At 42.4% G+C, this 18,600-nt stretch overlaps 1 protein-coding gene across 1 annotated transcript in view; it reads left to right on the top strand.

Moving 5' to 3' along the window:
- rell1 (RELT like 1) overlaps nt 1–18,600 on the top strand; it is a 40,859-nt gene that overhangs the window by 13,632 nt on the left and 8,627 nt on the right. The window contains exon 2 of the mRNA XM_003226251.4: nt 8,118–8,339. Within this exon, the coding sequence (XP_003226299.1) occupies nt 8,118–8,339 (222 nt within the window). The remainder of the gene's footprint in view (nt 1–8,117; nt 8,340–18,600) is intronic.

Raw genomic sequence — 18,600 nt, 5'->3', positions numbered from 1 at the left:
AAAAATTAAAATAGCTATATTGTGTCTTATTGTGCACTATACAGGATAAAGGTAAACGTAAAGGTTTCCCCTGACATTAAGTCCAGTCATGTCTGACTCTAGGGGTTGGTGCTCATCTCCATTTCTAAGCCGAAGAGCTGGCTTTGTCCGTAGACACCTCCAAGGTCATGTGGCTGGCATGACTGCATGGAGCACCATTAGGGTTAGGGTTAGGGATATACAGGATAGTGTATAGATAAAATAAATGAACAATTTAGCATAGTTGAAATATTAAGCAATCTAATAATGACAACATATTTAAACAAATTAAAACCTTTACAGAGTTGGGTAAAATTATTAGATTTGTCTTTTATGTTTTATCTTAACACTACTTTTAATTGCTGTAATATGTCATGGGAGCTTTCTGAACTGAAGGGTAGCTAGGAAGTATTTTAATAAACATTCGACTATCCAAGTATGTCAGATCTACAGGAGTCTACATTAGGACCAGATAAAATGCCAGATGTTGCATGCCTTCTCTTTTATTGCTTAAAACTACCATATGTTCATGGCTTACAACATGAAAACAGTTGGCGTAAACAGAAATAGCTAATTAACTACAAATTCTATGGATAATCACAGACTTCCTTCAAATAAACATGAGCATATATCTAATGTAGAGATAGAATTTAATATTTTATGAGGAACATTTTCTTGTTTGAGCAAATTGTTTTTGCTTGGCAAATGAAGGGAATGCTGTGGATATAACCTATCTTGATTTCGTTTGGGCCTTTTGAAAAAGTCCCCAATGATATTACCACAAAAGGTTAGTAAAATGTGGCCTTGACAGTGATACTCTTTGATGAATTGGGAACTGGTTAACCGGCCGAACCCAAAGAATGGCTCCCTTTTAATCTTGGAGAAAATTGACTAATGGGATGCCACAAGGTTCTTTCTCAGGCCCTATGTTGTTCAATGTCTTTATTAATGACTTGGATGATGGAATAGAAGGCATGCATAACAGATTTTCAGATGAGACCAAACTGGGAAGGATAGCTCCCAATGATGATCCAGAGGATATGATCACAATCCAAAATGACCTTAACAAATTAGATTGCAGGGCCAAAACTAACAAAATAAATTTCAACAGGGAGAAATGTATGATACTACACTTAGGCAGAAAAAATGAAACACGGATATAGGATGGGTGATGCTTGGCTTGACAGCAGTACATGCAAAAGGCATTTGAGAGTCTTAAGACCCTTCCACACAGCCATATAACCCAGAATATCAAGACAGACAATCCACAATATCTGTTTTTAACTGTTATCTGAGTCCACACTGACATATAATCCAGTTCAATGTGGATTTTATACAGCTGTGTGGAAGGGGCCTTAGTAGACCATAAGGTGAACATGAGTCAACAGTGTGATGTGGCAGCTACAACGGCCATTGCGATTCTATGATGCCTCAATAGGAGTATAGGCAGTCCCCAAATTATGAACAGGGAAGGTCTGTAAGTTTGTTCTTAAATTTAATTTGTATGTAAGTCAAAACAGATACTTTTTCTAAGTATAACTCTAGATTTTTCTTTTACAGTTTTGGATAACGTAAGGAAGGGTTAACACCCTTGTAATGTTTGTTTTGCTGTCTGTGCCCCATTCAGAAAGATTTTACTTTACTTTATGTCTCTGTGAAAGCTAGATTTCGAAAATTTTGGATTGTTGTGGAATCAAGGATTGGAAATAAAGCTTCAGTGGAAACACCTTTTTCCTATGATAACTCTCACAGGAGTGAATATTCCTTTCTAGGGGTAGATTTCTTTTCACTTCCTAGTGTCTCACCTACAGTACATTTGTAACTAGGAGTTGTAAGTAAGTTAGATGTTTGTAACTCAGGAACAGCCTTATAATGTCTAGATTTAGCAAAGTAATCATTCCACACTATTTATCAGATCTCACCAGGACTACTGTGTCCAGTTCACAATTCAAGAAGGATAGTGTTAAGTTAGAATATGCTCAAAGAAGGGCAATCAAAATGGTCAAATTTTGGAAATCAAGCCCTATGACAGTGGTTCTCAACTTGGGGTCCCCAGATGTTTTTGGCCTACAACTCCCAGAAATCCCAGCCAGTTTACCAGCTGTTAGGGTTTTTGGCCAAAAACATCTGGGGACCCCAGGCTGAGAACCACTGCTCTATGAAGAACAACGTAAGAAACTGGGTATGTTTAACTTGGAGAAGAGAAGGCTGAGAAGGGGACACAATAGCCATGTTTAAATATTTTAACAGATGTCACATTGAGCTTGTTTTCTGCTGCTCTGGAGACTAAGACACAAACAGTGGATTCAAATTATAGGAAAAGAGATTATACCTAAACATTGGAAGCAAGGGCAGGTTCAATCACCGTCCTGTGTAGTTCAGTAGATTTCTAGGAAAATTAGGAATGCGTTGTTTAATAGCAGTGTCATTCTAAAATAATGAAATAACGTTTCCTAATTTAATTAGATGTCACTTTGTGATCTGCCTGGACAGACACCCACCTGTAGATAGAACTAGAAATGGACGTGAACTTCTGCAGCTTTGCCATTTTGTGTGGCACTCACAATTAGTTCTATTTTTAGCATTTGGTAAGCATGGCTTCTATGATTCAGTTTCATGTTACTCAGTCAATGAAGTAAATAAAAACCAATACAAAATGATTTCAAGAGATGAAGCAGCACCAGAAATCATTATTTAAGTGCTTAAATACAGTCTTAAATACTGTAATATTTATTAGAACACAATTGAGGAGTGATTACTATAAATGTTGCAGTTCTGGAAGTTTCAAAGTAAGGGCGTTGTTGAAAAAATGCTTTGTTCTGGGGTGTGATGAGTAACAACAACAACAACAACAACAACAACAATGCTGATTGCATTATAAGGGGAAAGCTCCAATCAGAAGCTTCTTCTTTCACCAACAGCACAGCAAAAGACTAGAGCCTTTGCCTGTGATGTTAATCAGGTCTCAGATAACAGGCTCATAATATGGGTGTTCACTATTTGTGATAGGAAACACTTTAGTTCATTTTTTCAATTACTCGTGGACCTTTTGAGTTAAATGACCTGCTTTTATACTTGCATCCACTAGGTTAGGCTGTAGTCTGCTATTATTATATGCTCAGAATTAGATTTCTATATTTTGACTGGATTGATCTTGATGAGAAAGTACATTTGCCCCCAACAGTTACAGTTTAACCCAGCCTACATATCCCATGGTTATTGTGTGTTGTGTTTCAAAATAAAAGGTCTAGTTCCTACCATTCCATATCCCACTTCTACTTGAATCTTTTGCTGTCAGTAACCAGTGTTAAGTTGTGATAATCAATAATAATTGTTTCTCCTCTGCTGTATTTTCTTACTTAACTTGTGTATGGTATATATCCTTTCCCTCTGTTAGTGATGATAGTGGTTTAAACAAATTAGATGTGAGTAGCCTTGCCGATATCTTCTAAACCAGTGTTTCTCAAGCTGCGCTCCTTCAGGTGTTTTGGACTTCAGCTCCTAGAAATCCCAGCATGTTTACCAGCTGTTAGGAATTGTGGGAGCCGAAATCCAAAACACAGTTTGAGAAACCCCATTCTAAACTATCATCTGAATCCTACAATTAGTCTTGAGTAGAGCTGAGCTACTGGATTTGTTTATGTATAGACTCACCAAGGGTTTGGTGGAGTTATTCTAATTGGGCCTAACCAACAGGTTTCAACTTCTATAGGAAGGACCAGAACAAACCTTTGGGTGTTTACCAAGCCTGTTTGGGCCTGTCTGTCTTGGGCATTGCATATTCATACCGATGGCTTACTTTGAAAGTCAAGATGAGACAGAAAGAAGATTTGGGCCCCTTCAACACAGCTGAATAAAATTCCACATTATCTTATTTGAACTGGAATATATGGCAGGTGGACTCAGATAACTCAGTTTAAAGCAGATATTGTGGGATTTTCTGTCTTGATATTCTGGGTTATATGGTTGTGTGGAAGGGCCCTTGGGCTATTGAGGTATGTTCTGTTAAAAGAGCATTTTTCAAAGAAGTAGGCATGTTAGTCTCTTGCAGCATAAAAGGAGGAAGAAGGAGGAAACAGAAACAGAAATATGGCAATACCCTTAAGACTAACTGGTGTTTATTTTTCCATGAATTTTTGTAGATATAAACCTATTTCTTTGGATACAATAGAATGTTAATAAATACTCAGTTAAAACATATGCTCAAATCGAATGTAACACCATGCATAGGGCTACCATGGTTTCAGGTTTTTTCTTATCAAAAGAAGGTCTGTCTCCTTAAACTATCTGTACCTTTTAGGTTCTTGTGGTGATACCTCTCACAGGACACTGGGATTATTTGAAAATATATTTTAGTATGTTGCTTAAATCGATTCAAATTGAAGACCAAAGGTCTATATTTATGCAAAGGCATCCTTAGCTTTTAATGGATCTTGTATAAAGACCTTATGTAAATATTTTTGTGATCTTGACTGCCTGAAATACATCTAGATATAGGAATGTATTTCTTGCAGTGATGTAACTTACCTCTTTAAAAACAGAAACTGTTGGGAGGTGAGGGGAAGAATTTGAATTAATGAGAATTTTTCTGTGTGGCATGTCTAGATCTGGTCTCTTTTTATACTGCCAATGTATGAAAAGGTTCAGATCCAAACATGCCAAATATGTTGCAAAACTAATGCCCTGAATTTAAAATCAGTTGTTGCTAGACAGTCTCTGCTGGAAAATTACTGTATATTGTATTGAACTGCCGTATTACCACCTTATTACAATATATTTCTAAAAGTTTTTTTTATGTAAGCGAGCTAGATTATCCCCCTTTTTTTCTTTTGAAGTGTTGTGTTGCTTTAGACCAAAAGGCAGTCATCTAGTATTCTGTTCTGATGGTGCCCAACTAAAGGCCTATAGGAAGGCCACAAGCAAGAGATGCTGGTGTTATTTATTCTATCCTAAAATAGGCCTTTATCTTTCTAGAATTGTCCCGTGATCTCATAATAGAGCATCTTGAAATGCTTTTGCTAATTAGTGAGCATCTATAATATTGACCTAATACAAACTTGTTTAAAATCTTTCAGTGTCCTTTATTTTATCTGTGATATTTTGGAGGCGTGGGGGCTGTGTAGGGCATGCATAACTTAAAGGGAAGTGTATTGGCTACAGTTAAAAACCATCATGTGAACCAGAACTCATGTCAAGAATTGCATAATTCCATACAATCATGTAATTTTATGTCATATTTTTTTCAGCGACATACTGCCACTGGGGGCAAAATCTTATTGTGTAGCACATTGTACAGACTGAAAATCATTCTGTTCCTTTAAGAGAATAAAATAATTACATATAACTTGGATACAAAAGTTGAAGGTAGAATTTATTTACAAAATAATTACCAACTGCAATTGCTTCTAAAAATACTATTGTTATGAATGGAAGTATAATAAGGAGGGATTAAGAAAAAAGCCTATTAAACATAAAATTACATTATGATTTTACAAATTAAGCACCAAAACATCATGTTTTACAAGAAATTGACAGAAAACGTAGTTCAATACACAGTAATGTTATGTAGTAATTACTGTATTTATGAATTTAGCACCAAAACATTGCAACATTTACTACAAAAACAATGACTACTAAAAGGCAGACTGCCTTGGATAATACAGAACCTTGGATAAGTGAAGCTTGCATAAGTGAGACTCTACTATATAAGAAACTTCTTTTCTTTTGCCAATTTATGAGGAACTGGGGGAAGGGGACCCCTCCCTCATAAGAAACCATCAGTAGTAGGGAAAATTATTATCTTTTGTCTATGCAGACAGAAAACATTGGTTCCCACAAAAAATATATAGAAAAGGGATATATACTGACTACATTTTTTTTTTGAAATACTGTACAATCGAAAGAAGTACTTATGAAGACATCATTCTGAAAAAAATATATTCTGTGACCCAATTTTTCAAAAAAGAAGAAGGAGGAGGAGGAGGGGGAGGAGGAGGAGAAGGCTTAGATGAAGAATGCCCAAAAGGTCATTCTTCAATCCCCATTTTTTCTGCTTTTTTTTGGGTCTTCACATTTCTAGTTAGGAGAGGCATTTTGGGCCCACTTATGGTCTGTGCTCTGTGGAATTACATCCATGTTAAATAGTCAGTTCTATAGCTCCTGGAGGATCAGGTGCCAGCTGTGTCCAAGGATGCCTTTCTGTAACTTTAGGCAGTGTGCCATTTGTGCCCTTTCCTGGATCATGCAGCTTTGGTTGTTGTCACATATGTATTGGTCATCTATAGGGAGTTGCTCTTGAGGAGTGCACACAGGATGGAGCAAATATGGTAGTTCAGGTTTTGTAGGACTATAGCCACCATCCCTTTTTGCTATTAGCTGTTTGGTCTAGGGTTTGGAGAACTGAAGTCCAATAACAATCCTTGTAAGTAGGATGTAACTTGGTCCAACCCCTTGCTAAGGAAATACACTGACCAAAGCATGTTCTGGTGTTACTTTCTCAAATCATATTACAAACGTTATCTTGCCATTTCCATTGACTTTTGAAATGTTTCTGATCACATTTGATACATTTGAGGGATTTTTTAAAATGTGTATTCTAGTTTTCTATTTATTTTTAAAATGTGAAATGTTGGGGATAATAAGACTAACTTATTATTATTATCTTTAGACATTTGTAAGAAATGCAGCCAAATAAGGTATACAAAACAGTTTGAACACTTGAAAGCATTGGCGAAATATCATTTGTTATTTTATCCCGAATGTGAAACAATACTTTCTTTAGAGGCCTATTATTGCAGACAAAGATATGCCATAAATAGATATTTTAGATCACAAGGGCAGGCCAATTTGATCCTTTCCACAGTGGTCAGTATTTGATGTCTGACTGATTTTAGAATTGAAGGGCTGTAAACTTTCCAAAGGGAGGAATATATTTGAATGAAAGCATGTCCCATCTATATTTAAAGTTGCTCTATGTCAATGTAGGCCTCTATTGATATTATAGTTCTATGCTATATATATATATATATATATAGATAGATAGATAGATAGATAGATAGATAGATAGAGAGAGAGAGAGAGAGAGGGCTATATATATATATATATATAGCTGGGCATGTTTAGCCTGCAGAAGAGAAGGCTGAGAGGAGACATGATAGCCCTGTATAAATACGTGAAGGGAAGTCATAGGGAGGAGGGAGCAAGCTTCTTTTCTGCTGCTCTGCAGACTAGGATGCGGAACAATGGCTTCAAACTACAGGAAAGGAGATTCCACCTGAACATTAGGAAGAACTTCCTCACTGTGAGAGCTGTTCGGCAGTGGAATTCTCTCCCCCGGGCTGTGGTGGAGGCTCCTTCTTTGGTAGCTTTTAAGCAGAGGCTGGATGGCCATCTGTCAGGGGTGCTTTGAATGCGATTTCCTGCTTCTTAGTGGGGGGTTGGACTAGATGGCCCATGAGGTCTCTTCCAACTCTACTATTCTGTGATTCTATGATTCTATCATCATGGAGTGGAAAGGAGAACATACAGTTGTACCTCTCCTTTAAAATCAGTGAATTATTTTAACACTAATTAAAATATTTACATCCCATATTTTCTGTTGGCTTATACATAGTATGCATCTTCTGTTGATATAAACTAAAATAATGAATGTTGGATAACATAAGTGTTTCTGAAGCACCGAAGGAGTCATTCATACATTATGCTGAACTGGTTTAGTGAATTGTGGCTTGCAGTTACAAAAATAAGACAGGTGGACCATAGTTTATAATCATTGCTGTGCATTCAACTTCATAAAGGCAACACTATGGATATAAATACAATTTTCCCATGGTTTCTGTTACTTATTTTCATCTAGTTACAAACTGGTTGGCCAGTTCAGACACCATTAATTAGTGGACTAGTCATTAAAATTGCTACAAAGGGAGTAAATACTTGGCTGTACTCTCCAGTTGCAAATGTGTTGATTAGCTGGTATGGTCACATGTTTGCTAAATAATTTTACTTTCTTGATTGACAAATGCTGTCAATCACTGCCAATTTACGCTGTCAACTGTACAAACCTGACTAATGTAAGTAGTTTCATTCCGTTGTTTCCATAGAGTATCCTGATGTCTTGTTAAGCCATAACTTAAGAAGTACGACAAATACACCTGGAACTTCAGAAGGTAGCGCACATCCTGAGTATATAGCTTTTTTGCTGATTCCTGTCTTCTTCCTAATGGGTCTCCTGGGGATTTTGATCTGTCATATACTAAAGAAGAAAGGATATCGTTGTACAACAGAAGCTGAGCAAGAAGTGGAGAAGCTTCAAGAAAAGATAGGTAGGCCAGAAGGATCTTAAAAAGGATTCATTTCTGTATTGATAATGAGCATGTAAGAAAGCATATATTGGCATCATTTTGTGTTCTGTAATGCTCTGATTGTTGGGATTCTTTGGAGAGGCTAGATTCATATCTGCTGTCAAGCTTCAAAATAGACACTATTTCAGTGCAAAAGTTTCCCAAGCTTAAAATAACCTTTTATCTATGATCCCTAACCACTAATTAGAGATACAGGCAGGAAAAGTTGCAGATCTGATAAGGAAACTCAGTGAATGAGGCCTATTGGCTTTTGTTTTTTCCTCTACTGGGTTAGAGTGTTCAGATAGAATTGAGGTGACACTCTTTAAATACCCACTTTGCTGTGAAGTTCAGTAGATAGTCCCAGACTGGTCACGTTCATGGCAGGATGGTTAAGGAGATAAAAAAGATCCACATAAAAACAAGTCTGTGATGAGTACTTTAATTGTATTTTACTGCATGGCAGGGGGTTGGACTAGATGGTCCATGTTTTCTCTTCCAATTCTATTATTGTATGAAGCACTACTACGTCCCTTGGAGAAAAAAACAGGTTTGAAATGTATACACAAATAACACATAGCCAGAGCGGCCAGATTCAAAATCTGTAGGTTTTGTTTTTCCAGTCAATGTGTAGAAAAGGAATAATTAATATGAAAAGGATTGTGTAATTTTCCCTTGTGAAATTAATTGGCTGTTCTGTCACTGGGGGAAATACTTATTTTGGATTCAGAAAAATCTCAGGTCCAAAAAAAAGTAGTAGATTTTTTGTGTTCTTTCTGGAATATAAGCATATGAGAAGTTCACCACAATCAGTTCCCCTGGCCCTGAAGAAATTGGTGATGGTAAGCATCCTTTTGGAGTATATATATGTGTGTGTGGTGCGAACACAGGGAAATGGAGAGTGCAGCATCTACAACCTGACTCTGATCCCTTAGTGCAGGGGTCCTCAAGCTAAGCCCCATAGGCCAGGAGTTGCCCTCCAAAGTCATTTACCCGGCTCCCACCCTAAACTTTAGACTTAGAGTCAACCTAAGTCTGAAACTACTTGAAGGCACACAATAACAACAGCAATCCTAATTAACTTGATTATTTCCTTAGCCAAAAGCAGGCCCACACTTCCCATTGAAATACTGGTTAGTTTATGTTGGTTAAAATTATTCTTCATTATATTGTATTGTTGTTTCTTGATCTCTCACTACATATAAGATAAATAATAATAATAATAATAATAATAATAATAATAATAATAATAACAACAACAACTTTATTTATAACCCACTTCCATCTCCCCGAGGGGACTCGGAGCAGTTCACATGGAGACGAAGCCCAATCAACAGATAAAACAATACAAAGACAGCATATATAATTAAAACAATAACATTAAAATAACATTCATAAAATAAATAGCGAGCATCAGGACTCACAAGATATGTGAAGTGTACATAGGAATTAGTTTAGGTTTTTTTAAAACTATAGTCTAGCCCTCCAATCTGAGGGACAATGAACTGGCCCTCGGCTTAAAAAGTTTGAGGCCCTCTGGCTTAATGGTAAAAAAAGTTAGAATATTCCCATGTTTGGCTTATTCACCCATGTTTTGTACCAGGCACTAGTTACCATCATATTTAGCACTACATAGGGATTCCTGTGTTGGAGTTGGAGGTTGTAGAGTTTTATTGCAGGGAGAGTCTGATGTTAACATGAAGGGCAAGCAGTTCCATTTGCACTGCTGTCCCACAACTGTTAAATTGTAGCTAAGTACGGAGGGTCTCTCTCAAATGCAGCTCAGTTCCCAAGTGAAGATCTTTAGTGGTTCCTTAGTGCAGTCAGATCAGGGTTAAGCAGAAGCAGCTTCAGCCCAAAGGCTGTTATCAAGAATTGTTTTCCCTCAGGCTTGAATGCTATTTCAGAAATGAAAAAGCAAAATCTAGGTGCAAGTCAGGGTCAGGAGTGTTGTGATCGCAGAGCCTCCTGGCCTTCAACTATTATCTGGGACTGCTTGTTTACTTGGACAAAGAAGAGAAACGGGTGTGCAGCATCAGCCTCTACAATTTGGTGGGTGGTATAAACCCAGTGGATCTGTCAGGCCTTGGGATAACATAACTGTTTACTCATCAACCTTTTTAAAGAGCTCAGGCCTCGTTTCTTTCTTTAGTGATTGATCCTGGGGTGGAGACACTGCCATTGTATATGGCTGTCATGAGCTAGCTCTTAAAGGTTGCAGAGGCTTACTACAGAGAGGGATGCACATCAGAGACTCCCCGCTTTTATTTATTTATTTAAATCTGCAAGTGGCAGTTCAGTCTAGAATTCGTATCTCCCAAGAATGTTTTTTTTTGTATTTATAGAGGTATTAATTACTTTCATTTTAATGTTATTTATATTTTTGTGGAATTCTATTGTCATATAACTTGTTTTCTGTGTATTTTCTAACTTCTTCGTGGTGTCTGGTGAAATAAGCACATGTGGTAGTAATTGCCCCCAGCAATGCTCTCGGAACCTTAAAACAGCTGTTTGAAGTACTTTGGCTACAGCCCCGCCCATCTTCCCCAGAAGGCATATATGCAGAGGTGGGGATGTAGCTTCAGTTCCTTTTTTTTCCGCCGCCTTAGAGCAGCTCTTTGGGAACCTCTCTGACTGTGATTTCAAGTTTCATTGACCTGGACTGTATTTTGACGATTCTTACAAGTACTTTGGCTTCAAATTGGATTTTTCGCTATTCTGGATTTCTGACCCTGGACTGTCTGACTTCGGCATTGGTATGTCTACCCCTGGGTTTAAAAAGTGTGTTTCTTGTGGCTCTAAAATGCCAGATTCTGATGGACACAATCAGTGTCTTTCCTGCCTGGGAGAGGCTCATGCTGCAAAAACTTGCTCTGCTTGTTTGGCTTTAACACCACAAGCAAGGAAGAATAGAGAAATGAGGTTAACAGCCATTCTTTATGAGCGGGCTTTGTTTCCCCCTCCTTCCCTAGCTGGCTCCCAAACGCCACAGAAATTTAAAGGGCAGCGGCGTCCACTTACCCCTTCCAAGGAGGCCTCTCCCCTTCCAAAGAGGGCCAAGTCTAGCCCTCCAGCTACTCCCACGCCTTCAAAGGCTCTGGGAGATAGAGGAGAGGCTCGGAAGAAGAAGAAGAAGCAGCGTTCCGCTTCAGAAACGCGCAGCGCGGCCATGCTTCCAGGGCGCTCCACTCCCTGCGTGCAGGCCACGCCTCCTCCGAGGTCTACGCCATGGAGCACAGCGGTCCAAACGCCGGTTGGCTTGAGGCTTCTGCAGCCTTTGGAAGACTTCAGAGGCAGTGCGGCTTCAAACACCGTGCCTCTGCTACAGGCCCTGGTCACGGGTGCGGCCCTGCTCCCCTTGGCGGAGACAACCCGCCCACCGGAGGCAGGCGCCCAGGACCAGCCCCCACCTCCCGCTTGTGCGGTAGAGACAACTGGGGTGCGAGGAGATGCAGCTCAGCCTATGGCGAGCCCTTCCTTCTCTCAAGAGGCTATTGGAGCATGTAGCACGTCTGCTTCTGCAGCCCCTGTCTACTCTATGCTCAAACCCAGGGATGGGAGACTTGTCATGTCTCCAGACTTACCGTCTGGGTCTTTAAGGTACCTCAGCCCTATGCCTCTTAGTGCACCAGCCTTCCCATCGCCTCCACACAGGCAAAGGTATGCTGCTGCTATAGTGCAGCCCAACATTTCAATACCAGCCAGATCTGATTATATTCATAGATCACCAGGCGGTCGTGCCTATTTTTTTGGGCCTATATTAGTTCAGGACCAGCAGCCACCGCAGCTGCCATTGGTACCTATGCAACAGCAACAATCAGTTCAGGCTGCAGTTCAGCCTATTGTTAATCCTGTGCCTTCATTGCCACCTGAAAACCCTCAGTCTCAGTCAGGCTCAGAATCTGATACCTCTCACCATTCTGAAGCAGAAGATGAGGTTGATTTGGCACTGGACCAACCAGTACCATCAGAGACGGCTGGGTTTGTTGCCCTAATGTCAAGGCTTCATAGAGCCCTGAATCTACCTGTTCCAAAAACTGAAAAGACAGTTGATTGTCACTTGTTTCCGACAGATGAGCAGCAGCCATCAGCAAAGACAGCCTCAGCTCTCCCAGCAGTTCCCTATTTACTGCAATTGGCCACCACTCCTGATATTGCTCCGACTCTGGTTGGGGCAATACCACGAAAATGTGATGCTCTATATAAAGTGGACCTCGCAACAGCTCCCTGGGTTTCGAAACCTCCAAAACCCAATTCGGTTGTGGTCAACATGATGCAGAACAAACGTTCAGCTAGAACACATATCACACCAACTGATAAGGAGGGAAGGAAACTAGAAGCTGTCGGTAAAAAGGTCCATCTTGGAGCAGGCATATTTATTTATTTATTTATTATTATTTATTACATCACTTCTACCCCGCCCTTCTCACCCATCAGGGGACTCAGGGCGGCTTACAGTATAACCATACACATTAAAAACAGTTTTCATCAAATTTAAAAATCCATCAAGATTAAAAATTACAATAAAATTAAGAATAGCCATTAAAATATACATAATTATACATTTAAATATACATTTAAGGCGCTTTCCATGTTCATGTGGGGTCTGTCAGTAGGTCATATATTCTTATCTCATTTTTGCTGCTACTCATGCTCAAATGCCTGGTCCCATAACCACGTTTTTGTCCTCTTTCGGAAAGACAGGAGGGAGGGAGCCTGCCTGACTTCAATGGGGAGGGCGTTCCATAGGCGGGGAGCCACCACTGAAAAGGCCCTGTCTCTCGTCCCCGCCAGCCGCACCTGTGAGGCTGACGGGACCACGAGCAGGGCCTCATCTGACGATCTTAAGCTTCGAGGTGGGTCGTAGCGGGAGACACGTTCGGACAGATAAGCTGGGCCGGAACCGTTTAGAGCTTTATAGGCTAAAGCCAGCACCTTGAATTGTGCTCGGTAGCTAATTGGCAGCCAGTGGAGCTGGCGTAACAGAGGAGTAGTACGCTCCCTGTACGCCGCCCCAGTTATTAACCTGGCAGCCTCCCGTTGGACTAATTGAAGCTTCCGAACAGTCTTCAAAGGCAGCCCCACGTAGAGTGCGTTGCAGTAGTCTAAACGAGATGTAACAAGGGCGTGTACCACCGTGGCCAAGTCCGGCTTCCCAAGGTACGGTCGCAGCTGGCGCACAAGTTTTAATTGTGCGAAGGCTCCCCTAGCCACCGCTGAGACCTGGGGCTCCAGGCTCAACGATGAGTCCAGGATCACCCCCAGACTGCGCACCTGCGCCTTCAGGGGGAGTGTGACCCCATCCAGCACAGGCTGTAACCCAGTACCCTGTTCAGCCTTCCGACTGACCAGGAGGACCTCTGTCTTGTCTGGATTCAATTTCAATTTGTTGGCCCTCATCCAGTCCGACACAGCGGCCAAGCACCGGTTCAGGACCTGGACAGCCTCCTTAGTGACAGGTGGGAAGGAGTGACAGAGCTGGACATCATCTGCGTACAGATGACACCGGACCCCGAAACTCCTGATGATCTCTCCCAGCGGCTTCATGTAGATGTTAAACAACATGGGAGATAACACAGAGCCCTGCGGGACCCCACAAGTCAACGGTTGTGGGGCCGAGCAGGCATCCCCCAATGACACCATCTGGGACCGACCCTCCAGGAATGAGTGGAGCCACTGCAAAACAGTACCTCCAAGTCCCATTCCCGCGAGGCGTCCCAGAAGGATACCGTGATCGACGGTATCGAAGGCTGCTGAGAGGTCCAGCAGAACCAGCAGGGACACACTCCCCCTGTCCAGTTCCCGGCGTAGATCATCGACTAAGGCGACCAAGGCTGTCTCAGTACCATGCCCCGGCCTAAAGCCAGACTGTGCCGGATCCAGAAAATCAGTGTCAACCAAGAAACCCTGGAGCTGCGAAGCAACCACATGTTCCAAGACCTTGCCCAAATAGGGGAGATTGAAAATAGGCCGAAAGTTTCCGAATTGAGTGGGATCCAATGATGGCTTTTTCAACAGCGGCTTGATCACAGCCATTTTTAGGCTCGCTGGAAACTTGCCCTCCCGAAGGGAGGCATTTACCACCACCTTCACCCACTCGGCCAAACCCCCTCTGGCTTCTCTCACCAGCCAGGATGGGCAGGGGTCTAGGATGCATGTGGTCGGTCTCGCCTCTCCCAGGATCTTGTCCACATCCTCGAGCTCAACCAATTGGAATGAATCCAACAAAACTGGACAAGCAGGTGCACTCGTTACATCCTCAGAGACTGCCGTTAATATGGTGTCAAAGTCGGAACGGATCAGAGCGACTTTGTCCGCAAAGAACCGAGCAAATGCTTCACAGCGGGTTGCCGAGTTATCAGGGCTCCCACCTTGATTGGTGGGAGTTAACAACCCTCTGATGACACGGAACAGCGCCGCCGGACGGTTCTGTGCGGACGCAATGTTGGCCGCAAGGTGGGCTCTCCTTGCAGTTTTGATTGCCGCGGCATATGCCCTAAGATAGGAGCCTAGCCGTGTTCGGTCTGACTCGTTATACCCTGATCGCCACACGCACTCTAGTTCCCTCTTCTTTCGCTTCATCGCTGCCAGCTCCTCAGTAAACCAAGGAGCTGGTTTAGCTCGGTTACTCGAGAGGGGACGCTCCGGAGCAATCGTGTCTATTGCCCTAGTCATCTCTCCATTCCAGAGAGAGACCAGAGCATCAACAGGATCACCTGCCGAGGAGGCGGGAAATTCCCCAAGAGTCGTCAGGAATCCTGGATCCATAAGTCTCCTGGGGCGGACCATTTTAGGTCCACCACCCCTGCAGAGGTTGGGGGGCGCAGTAAGTCTAAACCTGATCAGGTGATGGTCGGTCCATGGCAACGGAGCGATGGTGAGCTCCTCCACACCGCCACCTTCCTCCCATCCCTGACAGAAGACCAAGTCCAGTGTGTGTCCCGCACTGTGGGTGGGGCCTGTTACTAATTGGGACAGCCCCATGGTTGCCATGGTGGCCATGAAGTCCTGAGCTGCACCTGAGAGGTTGGTCTCGGCATGGACATTGAAGTCCCCCAGCACTATGAGCCGCCGGGACTCCAACGCCAGGCCCGAGACCACCTCAGCTAGCTCAGGCAGGGAGACTGTAGTGCAGCGGGGTGGTCGGTACACTAACAGAATCCCTAATCTGTCCCGGTCTCCCACCCTCAGGTGGACACATTCAAACATGGTCGACTGTGGGACGGGGCACCTGGTCAGGGGGATGGAATCCTTATAGACCACCGCGGAATAACCTGGCGGGCAGAGCTGGGTGAGATTAACTCCTCCCATCTCGTCCAGCCAGGTCTCCGTAATACATGCCAGGTCTACATGCTCATCCAAGATGAGATCTTGGATGAAAGATGTTTTTCCGTTCACTGACCTGGCATTAAACAGCACCACCTTTAACCTGGAGGGACCGCCATCCTGGCTACCCAGATTAGCTATGTCAGGAGACCGTTTTGGAACTATTAATGTCCTACCAAAAACCCTAGGCCGAATTAAATGATTTGGTCTCCCTTTCCCGTATCTCCCCCTCCCAGACACCACCTCTATAGGGGCTCCCCACCCATCAGAACACCCTCCTCCCCTATCACACTGTCCTTTCCCTTTCTCTTCCCCTGGTCCAAACGATGTTATTTGGTTTACTAGTTTTCTGTTATAGATTGGCATCCTTTCACACCCATTCCCTTCCCCCACCCTGCAGTCCCCATAACCCTCCAGCCTCCCCCACCCCCCTCCAACAATACAAAGTGCAAATGCAGTTGTAAAGTGCAGAGGGTGCATGAGCAGCATAGGTATAGGGGTCTGAGCTGACTAAAGTGCAAGGCAGGCAGTGGGGATTATGATGGTGAACTAATTCAATATGGTGCAATATGGTATTATAAGGTGCCAGGGCAGGACCAATTAGAGATGATAGACTTAGTAAACTAGTCAGGCATATCCACACGTATGGCCCACTATGGCACCTACATGGCAGCTTATCAAGACTATCTGTGGAAAAAGATAGCCCCACATTTGGAAAGTTTGCCACAGGACAAACAGACCTTGGCTAAGATAGTACAACAGGAAGGAGTGGCGCTAGCTAAAGCCCAAAAAGAGATGGCAAAGCACTCTGCAGAGGCAGCAGGCAGGATGTTCGCAGCAGCTACAGTGATACGTAGACATGCATGGCTGAGAACTTCAACCTTGTCAGAAGAGGGCAAGGTCTTGGCAGAAGACCTTCCAGTCCATGATAAGGGACTGTTCAACCCTGAAACTGACACACAGCTCAAGAGCGCACAGGAGGTGCGTCAAGCTGCAAACAAGTATGGATTTCCTACCCAATCAACATCTAGATACCGGGGGAAATCTTATACGTCCACATCTTATAATCGTAAACCATACGAGGCACCAACAAGACCTTTGCCTCAGGCAACGGCATCCACATCCACCAAACAAACCTCAACATCCTGGTCCAGAGGACAGGGTAAGAACAAATCCCAACCAAGGGGAAAGCAACTTTTTAGCAAGACTTTGGTTTCTTTCCCTACCCTATCCCTCACAAATTGCACGGGTGAACACTCTCCTCTTTCGGATCACGACATAGGACATGCTCCGGCAGCAGATACACCTTTTGTCAAGTTTGGAGATCATTTGGCGCAATTTGCTCCTGCATGGAGAGCGATCACCACTGATAAGTGGGTATTACAGATTATAAGTTCTGGTTACTCTATTGAGTATTTCCAGCAGCCGCATACAGGCTGTATAAAAGCTATGCCACCATCTAAAGCAGGGGTCCCCAAACTAAGGCCCGGGGGCCGGATGCAGCCCTCCAAGGTCATTTACCTGGCCCCCGCCATCAGTTTTATAATATAATATTTTATATCAGTTTTAATAATATAATATATTGTATATACATATAATATTGATAATAATCTTATGTTATACAGTATAATACTAATAGTAATACCATATAATAATATTAATTATTTGTTATATATTACATATTATATAATAGTATAGTGGTATAGTTCAATATAGAAATACATAATGCTAATATTGTGTAATGCTAATAATATAATATATTGTATGTACATACAGCTGCTCTGAGTCCCCTTCGGAGTGAGAAGGGTGGGATATAAATGTAGTAAATAAATGCAGTAAATAAATAATTAATTTTAGACTTAGGCTTGGCCAAAGTCTGACATGACTTGAAGGCACACAACAACAACAATCCTAATTAACTTGACTATCTCATTGGCCAGTAGCAGGCCCACACTTTCAATTGAAATCCTAATAGGTTTATGTTGGTTAAAATTGTTTTCATTTTTAAATATTGTATTGTTCTTTCGTTGTTGTTGTTGTTGCACTACAAATAAGACATGTGCAGTATGCATAGGAATTTGTTTGTATTTTTTTTCAAATGATAATTCGGCCCCTCAACAGTCTGAAAGATTGTGGACCGGCCCTCTGCTTAAAAAGTTTGGGGACCCCTGATCTAAAGTTTTACAGGAGGAAATTCGCACCTTGTTAGACAAGGGAGCAATCGTTCAACTCCATCCATCAATGTTTTCACAAGCTTTCTTTTCAAGATACTTTTTAGTTCCTAAAAAGGATGGAGGCCAGAGGCCAGTGTTGGACCTCAGAGGATTGAATAACTATATCAACCCTAAAAATTTTGAATGGTGACACTGTCAACCATTTTGCCTCTGCTGCCAGATGGAGCATGGTTTGCATCCATTGACCTTAAGGATGCGTACTTCCATGTCGCGATTGCACCTCAGCACCACAGGTATCTTGCTTTTATGGTGGCACAAAAGGCTTTTTGCTTCCGGGTGCTCCCCTTTGGGATATCAACTGCTCCACGGGTTTTTACCAAGGTCATGGCTGTGGTAGCGGCACATCTCCGCCTTCAAGGGATAACTGTCTACCCGTATATAGTTATCGGAGCAGACATAGACTCTACCACTGGCAGAGCATATCTCCTGGATGATCGGTTTCAATCTCTTCGCATAGCACTACTTAACCCTCCTGCAAGGTCCATTTCCACGAGCCAGGGATGTCCAGTCAGCCTTGGGACATCTAGCATCCACAACAGTAGTAACACCTTATGCAGGGCTCAGAATGAGACCTCTTCAGATGTGGTTCTTGCGTGTCTTCGACCCGCTGACCCAAAGCCAAAACATCCGTCTCCCTGTTCCGGCTTATGTCCGCCAGTCCCTACACTGGTGGTTGTCCCGGG

Source organism: Anolis carolinensis, chromosome 5 (genome assembly GCF_035594765.1).
Source record: "Anolis carolinensis isolate JA03-04 chromosome 5, rAnoCar3.1.pri, whole genome shotgun sequence".
Lineage (NCBI taxonomy): Eukaryota > Metazoa > Chordata > Lepidosauria > Squamata > Dactyloidae > Anolis > Anolis carolinensis.
This window is presented reverse-complemented; position numbering and strand designations above follow the sequence as displayed.